We start from the raw sequence: 11,288 nt of genomic DNA on the forward strand, positions 1-11,288 counted from the left end.
AGTGCCATGCTGGCATGGGTGCTGTGCCCATCCCCTCTCCCCAGGGGCTGGTGATGGTGTCTCAGGGTGCTGGGGCTGCTTCTTCCCTCAAGATGATGGGTAAAGGGGAGACAAGTGGGGTGCGGTCCTTCTGCAAGTATCTAGTGTGGGACGGCAGGGACCCAGGGTGGGCAGTTGGGAGTGTCCCCTTCCTCTTCAGAGACCAGCCCAGGGGTCCCTGAAATGATGGGGGCCAGCAAGCACATCCCTGGTACCTGGGTGTCCTTCCAGGTGGTGATCAGACTGTTCTCCAGATCCATCTGGGATACCTGGTCCTCATCAATCTGCCAGAGGAAGGACACAGAGAGTGAGAAAAGAGACACATGGAATCAATGTGAAATGGAATATGGCTTGAGGACACATGGTCACAATGGAGGAATGAAGGGAGGCAGAGGAGGACATTATGGGGGGATACAAGGGGAAATGGACAGAGCCAGAATGGAGGGGGCTGGCAAGGCCACTGCAAGGAACTTACGTTGAAGATGCTGACATAGTTGTCAATGAGGTCTTCCATCACCTTCACCTCATGCTCCCCTTTGCCATCGGTCTGAAAGAGGCTGGGTGCAAAGAGCAGTGACAGGTTCTTGGTGGTCATCTGGTTGAGGTCTGCACATTTCTGCACCCTGGGAAAAGGAGGACAGAGATGAGGGGCTGGTTCTGCTCTGGATGGGATCCCAACAGTAGGAACTTCAAGCCAAGCAGTTCCTGTTTTGAGGATTTCCAGCTGCCATCAAACCAGACAACAGCCTCAACTCTGAGTCGGGGATGGGAATTTGTTTTTTCCCTTTTCTGAGGCACTGGATGATGTTTATGATCTGCAAGAGGGTGTCCCCTACTCCTAAACCTCCTGTCTCTCCCCCTTGCTGTGGGAAGACTTTGAGGACATTTGAGGTGTCCCAGAACAGCATGCTCCAGCACACCCCAGCATCAACTTGGGGGCTGGTGGGACAGGGTGTGGGCACTGGGCTCGCAGGGCTGGGAGCTACCATTCCCTGGGCAGCGGGGAGACCCCACGCTGATCAAGGGACCTTATCAGGGGTGGCCCACTGACCGGTAGAGGTGACCGATGAGGGCAGCCAGGGTCTTGTGGTTGAGGCGAGGCAGGCGATGAATGAGCTCCTTGTACCGCTCCAGGCGCTGGGGCTTTGAGGAGATTGCTGGAGGGAGAAAAACAAGTCATGGACTGTTGCTGAATCCAGCAGATCCAGAACTAATGTGGTACCAGGACTGGTACTAGGACCTTACCCCAAGGGACATTGGCCCTGGGGGTCCCTGGCAGGGAGCCCAGTGTGGCAGCAGGGGTTGGTGAAGAAGGTACCTGCAGCCTCCTTCCACTGTGAGTGCAGCTCCAGGGTGAAGACGGGGTCTTCCAGCTCACGGAAGAACCGCTTCAACACATCAGTGACATCCTCAATGAAGTTGTCACTGATGCGTAGCTTGACATTGCGGGCATCCCGACGAAACTCCTCCATCAGTACCTTGATTCGGGACTTGGCTCCATTCTTGCGGTAAATCCCCTCATGCCGCAACCCTGGGGCAGGGACATGGGGTCACGGGGGCCCAATCCTGCCCAGAGAATCCCCAACAGAGCTGTACCCCGAGAGGGGTGCCTCCTGCCTGGACCCACTGGCCACCCCACGTGTGTTGGAGGATGCTCTGGTCACACCACCACTGCACTGGGCTCACCGTACTGGGTGATGAAGGCGATGCAGCTGTCCACGATGATGGGGATGTCTCCTCGGCTCAGCTGCTGGTCCCGCAGAGCGTTACCCCGGCCCCCTGCAGATGCCTGGATGTCAGTGTACCAAGCCGCAGAGTCTGCCCGTGACAAGCCCTGCAGGTAAAATGTCCTGAGAACAACAAGGGCAGAAAAGAGGGAATGAAGGTTGCCGAGGGGTGCAGGTTATCCCCTTCTGCCTGTATGCACAGTCTGGCTCTGGGACAGGGAGCAAGGCACAGTAAGGCTGAGAGACCCTGGGCCTACTTGTCTACCTCAGCAAGAGACCCCAGGCTGGAGTGACCTCTATAAGCCCCTTGGCCACAGCCCCATTGTCCCAATAGCATCCCTACCATGGGTTTGGCATCGTAGAATCATTTTGCTTGGAAGATCCTTTAAGATCGTCGAGTCCAACAATTAACCTAGCAATGCCAGGTCCACCACTAAACCATGTTCCTGAGCACCTCATTTATATGACTTTTAAATACCTCCAGGGATGGTGACTCCACCAGTTCCCTGGGCAGCCTGCTGAAGCTGCTTGGCTTATTCCCCATCATTCCTGAGATCAGGACTCACCTCCCCATCTCCACCAGGACCAGCATCTCCTTCTTCTCTGGAGTCTCCATGGGGGGAACCAAACCTGTGTTGGGTTGAGAAGCAGAGTAGTTGGAGCCATGCATGAAAACCCACCAGATGGTTCCTGTCCTGGGCTGTGGCATGGCACTTACTGAGCTCCTGCAGCCGCCGGAGGTTGATGCTGTCCTCAGCCCCATCATCCTCAGCAGGGCAGATGAAGAGGTGGGCTTTCTGCAGGATGAAGAAGGCCTGCTGCCACCGCTCAGGGTTGAGCATGCACTTGTAACGCAGCTGACCCACGCGCTGGAACTCATAGCCCAACAGGCAGTGACAGCTCACAGGTGTGAACCACTGAGGGACAGAACAAAAGATGAGACAGGTAAAGACAGGGCTTGGCCCCCAAGCACAGACCCCCATGGGGAGGGGGGCAGGGAGGAGGGGAGCCCCTGCAAAAGGAAAGAGAGTGTTTGCCACAGAGAGTGAGGAGCATGGGGAGCAGGGAGGAATCACAACAGGAAAGTGAGGGCAGAGCCTGAGGACCCACCAGCAGCATGGGGTGCCAGAGTTCGGTTGGCTCACCTTCCCAATGGCACTGGCCCAGGCTTGCAGGGTTTCAGGTCCGTCGGTTCCCAGCTGCTGCACTTTTTCTCCAGTGAGAAAGAGCTCGAGGGTGAAGCGAAACCTGCACAGGACAAACCAGCCCTCCAGTTCAGTCCCCTAACCCAAACTTACACCCAGAGCAAGAGCAGACCATTGCACCAAGCAGGGAGCAATGCCCGTCCCTGCTCTCTCTGTGGCCACAGGCTCTCTGAGCATGCAGTGGGACACCGCCAAGGGTACCTTTCAGTGGGGCCGGGGCTGGCGAATGCCTGGGCTCTGCTCACGCCCAGGGAGATGAGGTCCCCGCTCTCAATGTGGCCCAGGGGCTCAGTGCATTTCTCTGTCTCGAAGAAGAGCAGGCCTTTCTCCAGGGAGCACCATGTGCGCTGGAAGTCTGTGGGACCAGGGGCGTCAGCGGCACCAGGGTGGGCACCCCACCGCCCTCCTATGTCCCCCACACTTACCCTCTTTGCTCTTCTTGGCACATGGGAGCTTGGGGGTGTGTGTGGCCCGGTACAGGTACCCACTGTGAGTCACCGGCTGTGTGATCTCATTGTAGACTCCCTCCGGACCTGGTTCTTGTGCATGAGGGCTCCCTGTGGGACACAGAACTGAGAACAGGGGAGAGCAAGCACCCTCGAAAACGTGAGTGTCAGAGGCGCAGGGAGATCCCACTCATGTATGTGTAGGCAAGACGATGTGCCAGGCATGGGGTTCCCTGAAAAGGGGGTCCAGAGGAATGCATGACCTTTCCTCATCCCAAAAGAGAGGTGCAGTGGGGCAGATGGGTCCTCCAGGGAGCCACAGTGCCTGATGCTCTGGCTGTCCCCAACTGTGGAGTGTGCTATGGGAGGCAGCAGTGAGGAAGCTCTCCCCATTACAGTGAGATGGGGCTTGAGGGTCATCATTACCTGAATGGTTCCTGGGCCTTTTGCTCTCTGGTCCCCACCACAGGTCAGCCCCTGGGGCCACCTCACAAGCAGAAGAGTCAGCTGCCAGCCAAGCCTCTGAGGATGAGAAGAACTGCAGGATGGTCTTGAGCAGGGCTGGTCCTGTCACTGCAGTGCACAGTGCCTGGGATGAGACAGGTGCTTGTAGGGACCACATCCTGGCTCACAGAAAACCCCAGCCCACTGCCGGGGGGACGCAAAGGCAGGCAAAAGGAGGCACAACCTCCCGAGCCCCCAGAACTTCATGGCACAAGGGCGCAGATGCGTGTAGCCAGGAAGAAAGTGCTGGCATCTCAGATCCAGAGATCTGAGATGGTTCCTAGCACCTCAGCATCCTGCCTGCAGTCTGAGGTAGCCCCTACCTGGAGCACATCCTCCTGAGTGACATAGTGTGGATGGGGCAGGCGGTACCGTCCCTCTCGGTACTTGCGGGAGATGAAGTCCCGTCTCTGCTCAGCACTGGCATTTGGGTACAATGCCTCAGCCACGGGGAGGCGAGCAGCCCAAAACCGGTTGGCTCGGTCATTTCCCAGCATGATGAAGAGCTGCAGGAGAGTCCCATAGTCATGGTGAGCACCAGGGCCAGCTGGAAGAAGGACGATGCCCGGTGTCCCTGTACCCCATGGCACTGCTGCCCTGCCTGGAGAAGCATTATGGCCCCTGAACACACCATGCCAGCCCCAGCTAGACCGCCTAGACCCTGCCCTGACTGCCTCTACCTGTACGATTTCATTGGACCAGACGCTGGTGTCGAGCTTCAGACTTTGCACCTTGGAGATATTGGAGCCCAGGCTGCGGTGCTGCCCTGCAGAGAGTAGCAGAGTGAGCACCCCTTGAAACTGCCACGGAAACCAGCACCCAAGTCACCTCCATAGCCTGACCAGCACCCTGCCTTCCCAGGCAGGCTGAGCTAACACCTGCTAGGACCCCCATGTACCCCCCAGGAAGATGTACTGGCCTGCACACTGCTTGCAGATGACCACGCACAGGTTGATGGATGCCCAGTCGGGATTCTGAGCCCAGCAGTCTGCACAGTATTTGTTGGCTTTGTTGGACCAGATTTTCTCAGCCACCTCGTAGTCATAGAGCATCTCAGCTATGGCCTCCTGCAGGGCCTCCATCCACTCACGCTTCTCCCGCTCCGACTCCGCCACAAAGCTGTGAGCACCAGGACAATCAAAACTCAGGGGTTTGGGGCAACTAGCACCCAGCTGCTCCCCCCACCTTGTCCCACCTGCACGCTTGTGATACCTGAATATTTTGAAGGGAGTGATGAGCTCGAAGCTGCGGTTCTTGGCTTCCCGAATGGTGGAGCCACGCATCTCAATCAAGCAGATGCCAATGCCCATTTTAAAGAACTGCAATTCAGAGGGACACTGGTGTTGGCTCGGCAGTGTCACGGCCACAGTGGACACACCACCCTAGACATGACCATGATGCTGGGGCTAGGGCCAGGGAGCTTTGTCCAGCACCCACAGCATCCCATCGCTGCTTTGCCTGAACAAAGCAGACGTGGTACCCTGCCACATCTCACAGTCATCTCACGTGGGCTGACCTAAAGCATCCTGCAAAGACATTATGCCTTAAAGTGAAAGGCAAGTTCTGCCCACAGCCCCTGAAATCCAGCCATTCGAGTCCCACTGTCTTGAGGCCACACTGAGTCAGGCACACTTGTAAAGTGAATATCAACTTGAGCAAAAAACCACAGAGGCTTGAGATGACTTAAAAAACCCCAACAACTGGGGTACTGAGAAAATTAAGCAGGCAGGAGGTGGGGAGTTCTGTGGGCAGCAGGCAGAGACATGCTGCCTCCTGTGGGGCAAGTCCACGCTGCCACAAGTATCTTTGCTGGTGATTTCACGGTCACTGATCCACCTCTCCAGTGGCAGACTGGGACACTTTGGTGTGACTAAGACCTAAGTGCCTGGCACAGATGAAGAAAATTTGGTGATAGTAAGAAGATTGGGAGGAGGGGAGGTCCAATCCTGGTACCGACTGCATCTCCAAGCCCAGGCTCCCACTACTGTTGCCCTGTGCAGGATCTCCATCTTTCTGCTCTGCCATCCCTTTTCTCCTGCCCATCCTTTTTCTCTCTGCTCTCCCTTTGGCCCTGGATAAACTTCCTCCATTGCTCTCATCCCATCTGCCATTGGCAGAGCCCTCTGTGCCAGCAGGGTGTCTGGTCTGGTCACGAACCTGCTCACTCTTGTACAGCCACATCTCAGGCAGAGTCAGGGCTGCGAACACCTTGGACTTCTGGCCTTTCAGCTCCAGAGTGCCTGATTTCTGGCAGTGAGCGGTGTTGGTGGGCCGTGGCCGGGATCCCACCAGGCGCTGGTCCATCACCTTCTTCTGCAGCGTGGAGCACCATTCATTCCTCTGGGCTGGGGACCGGGCATGAAGGAGAGGATCTGAGCCCTTCTCAACATGCCTGGCATGGAGCAGAGCACCAAGCAGGCATGGCAGGGGAGAGGTCCCCTCAGTCATCGTGGTCGGATTTTTTGGCAATAGGGTGAGAGCTGCATGCAGGATGCTCTGGCCAGAGGAGGGAGAAGGGGACGGTTCATTGGAGACTGGTGAGCCCTGACCCATATCATCACTTACCCTCATTCTCGGCACGGAAGACAAAGATCCGGTGGCTAGTGAAGACCTGGAACTTGTTGTCCTTGGTGGAGCGAGCCATCTCGATCACGGATAGTGGGATCACCCCCTTGGGGTAGGGTTCCTGGAACGAGCCCCCGGCAGGATTACGCCCCACTTTGTTCTCCCTGTGGGGCCCATCCATGCTCACCTCAGCATCTGCCTTGATGGGCACATTAGTGTCATAACCATGGGGGTAAGGGGATGTGGCAGGGATGCCTGCAAGCTCTGGCAATAGTGGCTGCTCTGTGGCCCGGCACAGTGCCAGTGTCCACAAGTGAGAAAACCTCATCCATGGAACACATCCTCCACACCCCCCTGGCTCTACAGGGACACCAGCAGCTGAGGGTTCAGGTGAGGATGAGTCCATGGCTGGGACCTAGAGATGCCCTATTTGCAAGTTTGCCCCAGGTCTTGTGAGGCAGCAGGACCACCCTTGCCTGTACCCTGTTGTCTGAGGGACCCTTGTTCCTCTGGGCTTCCTGCAGTGTAAGGCTGTGTTCAGAGCCCCCCAGGCACAGGGCACACAGCTGCTCCACCCTCATGATGGTAAAGCAGTGCTGGCTCCTTGCAGAAGGACGGGGTAGGGACAAAGGGGATGTAGCAGCTTACGTGGTGTCAAGCTCAGCCTGCTTAAGTGACACGATACAGACTCCCCACCCTGCCCACATCCTGTCCGTCTGTACCTTCTCACTGCTGAAGTACATCAGGTTCTTCCCATCAAAACGGACGTAGCGCCTCTGGAAGACATAGTTCCTGTTGGGATGGCAGAGAAAATGGGGCTGTTGAGAAGGCGATGATCCTCCCAAGGACCCCACATTTGCTCACAGACCCTCCCTGTCCCTCAAAGATGGTTGCAAATCGACCCTTCCAGCACAGCTGTGACACTCAAGAGGGTCCTCCTCCTGTAGGGAGATCTGGCTGACCTGGTAGCATGATGACCATCGTGCCCACCTCAGCAGCCTTGCCCAAGGGGGCTTCACCTACAGAGACTGTCCCATGGGTGGGCACGTACCCCTGTGGGGAGAGCTTGTCCAGCCAGCCACTGAGCATGGTGGGTCGGGGCTCAGAGAGCGACGTGAAGCTGGCGTAAGGGGAGATGGTGAGGTCGTCCAGGACCTCGTCTGGGTAGAGGTGGGCTGGCAAGCTGAACGGGGTGCCCTCGGACCGCGGTGCCTCCACAGTGGAATACCCCTCCGTGTCGTTCTGGACAATACGGTCAATGAGCCGGGACCGGGTCTCCTCGTCCTCACTCCTTCCCTCGCTGCTGCACTCGCTGCTCGTCCTGTGAGAAATGAGGCTGTGAGACAGCTCGGCTGCCGCGGCATGGCTGCTCACTATGAAGAATCGGTCATGGTCAATGTCGTCGCATTTGGGGAGGTCTCGCACTGCTCCTGGCCCCATCCCAAGCTCCTTAGGGCAGTCGGTGATGTGGGTGCTCATATATCCATGAATAGGGTAGAACAAGGGCTCAGCAATCAACCTCATATATGAGCCAGGCAGCTCCCCAGTCCCATGTCCCTCTCCCTGCTCTACACCCACCCCAGCTACCTCCTCACTGAGGGGCTCAGCCTGTCCTCTCCCTCTACCCCTCCAGTGTTCACAGCACTGGGAAGGTTATTCTGCCACAAGACCTTCCTCCTTGTTCTTGTCTCCAGAAGAAATGTTTTGTAAAGGAACTGAGATGCCCCTGCACCCATCCCCTTTTCTTGGGAAACCATGCTAAAATCCCCAGCCAGGCTTGGTGTGACTGTCCAGCCATAGCAATAAAAGGAAATTATAAAAATAGACTACTAAGCCTGCCCCTTCTCCACAACCCTTTCAACCAGACATTTTTCTTACCCTGAAAAGGAAATGTGGTCAAAAATGTCTGACAGTACCAGAAGCTCAGAGGGGAGCTGCCCAGGTGCAATGGGTAACCTCCTTGCATGATAAATTCACCCTTTTCAGCTGGTGTCTTTCAGTGAAAACAACTAACTTTGGGGCCAAATGAGTCCCCAGGGCAAGGAGAAGGTATTTCCAGGTCAGCTGAGCCTGGAGGGTGGTGCCTGAGGTGCACCAAGTTGGGGCAGTCTCAGCCTGTCAGTGCTCACATGGGAGAGCTGCTGGAGGATGGATGGTGGAAGAAAAGGATCTGCTGGTGGTGAGGGGACGAAGGAGCTGTTGATGGATTTAGTTGCTTCAACTAGGGGTCATGGGTCAGACAATCACCCTGTGAGTGGGCACTCTGAAGTTTGGGAGTGGGAAATATTTCTCATAAGGAGATGTTTGCATTGTCCCCAGTGACAAGTTGTCAGTGAACAGGATGAGGAATTGGCTGAACTGGAGAAACACCAGTGTTGAAGAGGAGAATCAGGAGATCCCACAGAGGCAGGGGTAGGGGTTAGGGCTGGCTGGCAGCAGCTCAGCAGATGAGCAGGAGCCCATAGCTCTGCAGGAAAACTGGTGGGAAAAAGCATTGGAGCAGCTGGCTGATGGGGTCCATGAGCAGAACACAAAAGTCTTCAAAGACTTTTCTGTCTCTTGTTCAAATCCCCCACACCTCAACTACCTTCATGCTCAGGCTGGGAGGAAAAAAACCTGTTAAATGCTGCTCCTGACAGTCTGCTGATGGTCACATCCTGTCTCTTCTTAGCAAAACCACGCTGCAAAGTCCCTTGTAAGGTCCAGGACTGCAAGGGTCTGGCCGATGCACTTGGGATGCTCTGGATCCCAGCTCCCTGAAAGCTGCTGGGTGGAAGCTGTGACCCACGGGCCAGCACCCAACCCTGCTCTGAACTGCTGGTTCAGAGGCTCCAGGGCAGATTTCAGTATTTCTCTTTACAAAACTCCTATTCCTAGGTTTTTGCAGTTACTCGCACATGGCCTATCTTGGCTCTCATCTCATGGCAATGTCTGGCTGACAGTAACACTGGATCAGGCCACACTGCAGTGACGCTCATCCAGAGCAGGAGATGGACTGAACTGGCCAACACTGGGACCAGAAATACAGGGGCACGGGAACACAATGGCCAGCAAGGCTGCGGTCAGAGCTGAAGGACACAGAGCTGCAGCTTGCCTCTTAGTCTCTAAGCAATACAGGAAAAGGAACCCTCCCCATCTGAAATGGGAAGAGCAGCTTTCCTTCCTCTTTCTGAGATGCTATCAGGAGTTATGGAACATACATTTCAAAAGTATTTTAAAGGTGCCCCTCACAGTCTCACTGTCCACCACAGTGTGACAGATCAGCAAATGCTGATCTGATGATGTTGGAGCCTTTGGATGTTGCACATCCCTTCATCTGGAGCTTGGAGCCATCCCATTTCTGAGGAATCCCTGTTCCTCATGATATTTCCCTGCTCCCAGCCCCGTGTGCTGGTGCCCAGTGCCACTGACACTGATCCAGCTGGGCACTCAGGGCATCTGTTGACTGTCCCCTTGAGGGCCACCCACCAGCACGGCTCCTTCTCATCTCTCAGCCTGTCAGCTCTTCTTGAGACCACTGACCTTATCCCAGATGCTTCAGGTGGGGAAAAAGCTCCCATCACCTCTCAGGCTGTTCCCAAAGGTGTCCCCTCTGCCCTTGTCATGCAAATCCTGGACCAAGAACCCAGCCCCTGCAGCTGGGAGGAGGTGATGCTTACCTGTGTGCTTCTCGCTCCAGGTCCAGCTCAGATACCGCCTCATAGCTCTGATCAGAGATGCCAGTGCCCTGGGAGGAGAAATTGGTGACATCTCCTCTCTTCTCTGCCCTCTGCCATCCCAGACCCCATCTTCAACCTGCTTGGCCTACGGTATGAGGGTGCTTAGCCTGTGACCCCCCACCCCAGCAGTGATGCTCAGCCAGGCACTGCCAGGCACCACAGTCTCACCAGCTGCACCTCCTTACTTTGCAGCAGCTGGTGGAATGCAGAGTGACAGCAGGGGACAGCTACCATCCCCAAGGTCCCTTCTCACCTTCTGCTCCTGGAAGGGGGATACCTGCCCGAAGATGGTCTCGCTGTAGGGGCTGACAGGCCACTCACTGGCCTCTGTGGGCAAACACATGGGAGAAAAAGGCAGTCAGTGGTGCCTACAGTGGAGTAGTGACCAGCCAGGACTGCCAGCCCTGGAGGTGGACCCCTCACTGACCCCACCACAGCACAACCTAACATCCGGGGCATAACATCTGGCATAACAGAGATGCCAGCACAAGCACATGTGGGGCTGGATCCTGCCTTGACCTGGGGCCACTCTGGTCCCTGAGCAAGGCAGGAGCATGGGGCAGGACCTGGGGAAAAGGCAGGGTGTGCTATTGCTCCCCTCACCCCCCTTCCCTGGGGACATTGGGGGGTTCCTGCTGCGCACTGGTGGGCTGAGGGCTCTCACCTGACTTGCCGGTGGGTCTCTGCGGGACGGGGGGCAGGTCCTCCCCAGGCCAGCCAGGACTGCTGGAAAACAGAAGAGGCGTTACCGAGGCTGCGGCTGGGAAGGGGTGGGCACCTACAGGGTTTTTCCACCTTGTTTTCCCATCTGGCTTTTATGAGTCGGAGACTGTGCCTGCCTGGGGCTGCACCCAGATTTGTCCCCTGGGACGTGCAACATCCCCTCTGTGTTCCCAGTGTTGTCCTTGCTCCCTTCTCCCCAGGCTGTATCTCCTGAAGTTGCCGGACATTTCCCATCCCAGCTCACTCCCCTCTAACATCTCCCACCTTGCTTCCAGCAGGAACCAGCTCCAGAGCTCAGCCACCCCCTCTCTACGTCAGGGAGCCGCAGCCATGCTGCTTGGGATGGGGAAGTGGCAGAGG

General features: G+C 56.4%; 1 protein-coding gene across 1 annotated transcript in view; it reads right to left on the bottom strand.

Moving 5' to 3' along the window:
* ARAP3 (ArfGAP with RhoGAP domain, ankyrin repeat and PH domain 3) overlaps positions 1–11,288 on the bottom strand; it is a 15,220-nt gene that overhangs the window by 3,496 nt on the left and 436 nt on the right. The window contains exons 2-23 of the mRNA XM_009868786.1: positions 10,870–10,931; positions 10,459–10,532; positions 10,146–10,213; positions 7,538–7,807; positions 7,209–7,278; positions 6,487–6,607; positions 6,079–6,266; positions 5,134–5,240; positions 4,841–5,040; positions 4,602–4,687; positions 4,245–4,427; positions 3,844–4,006; positions 3,397–3,528; positions 3,173–3,326; positions 2,912–3,014; positions 2,485–2,683; positions 2,333–2,396; positions 1,726–1,889; positions 1,358–1,570; positions 1,091–1,196; positions 515–662; positions 255–323 (exon numbers count right to left, since the gene is read on the bottom strand). Coding sequence (XP_009867088.1) covers positions 255–323; positions 515–662; positions 1,091–1,196; positions 1,358–1,570; positions 1,726–1,889; positions 2,333–2,396; positions 2,485–2,683; positions 2,912–3,014; positions 3,173–3,326; positions 3,397–3,528; positions 3,844–4,006; positions 4,245–4,427; positions 4,602–4,687; positions 4,841–5,040; positions 5,134–5,240; positions 6,079–6,266; positions 6,487–6,607; positions 7,209–7,278; positions 7,538–7,807; positions 10,146–10,213; positions 10,459–10,532; positions 10,870–10,931 — 2,944 coding nt within the window. The remainder of the gene's footprint in view (positions 1–254; positions 324–514; positions 663–1,090; positions 1,197–1,357; positions 1,571–1,725; positions 1,890–2,332; positions 2,397–2,484; positions 2,684–2,911; positions 3,015–3,172; positions 3,327–3,396; positions 3,529–3,843; positions 4,007–4,244; positions 4,428–4,601; positions 4,688–4,840; positions 5,041–5,133; positions 5,241–6,078; positions 6,267–6,486; positions 6,608–7,208; positions 7,279–7,537; positions 7,808–10,145; positions 10,214–10,458; positions 10,533–10,869; positions 10,932–11,288) is intronic.

Source organism: Apaloderma vittatum, unplaced genomic scaffold, assembly GCF_000703405.1.
Source record: "Apaloderma vittatum isolate BGI_N311 unplaced genomic scaffold, ASM70340v1 scaffold15294, whole genome shotgun sequence".
Taxonomy (NCBI): domain Eukaryota; kingdom Metazoa; phylum Chordata; class Aves; order Trogoniformes; family Trogonidae; genus Apaloderma; species Apaloderma vittatum.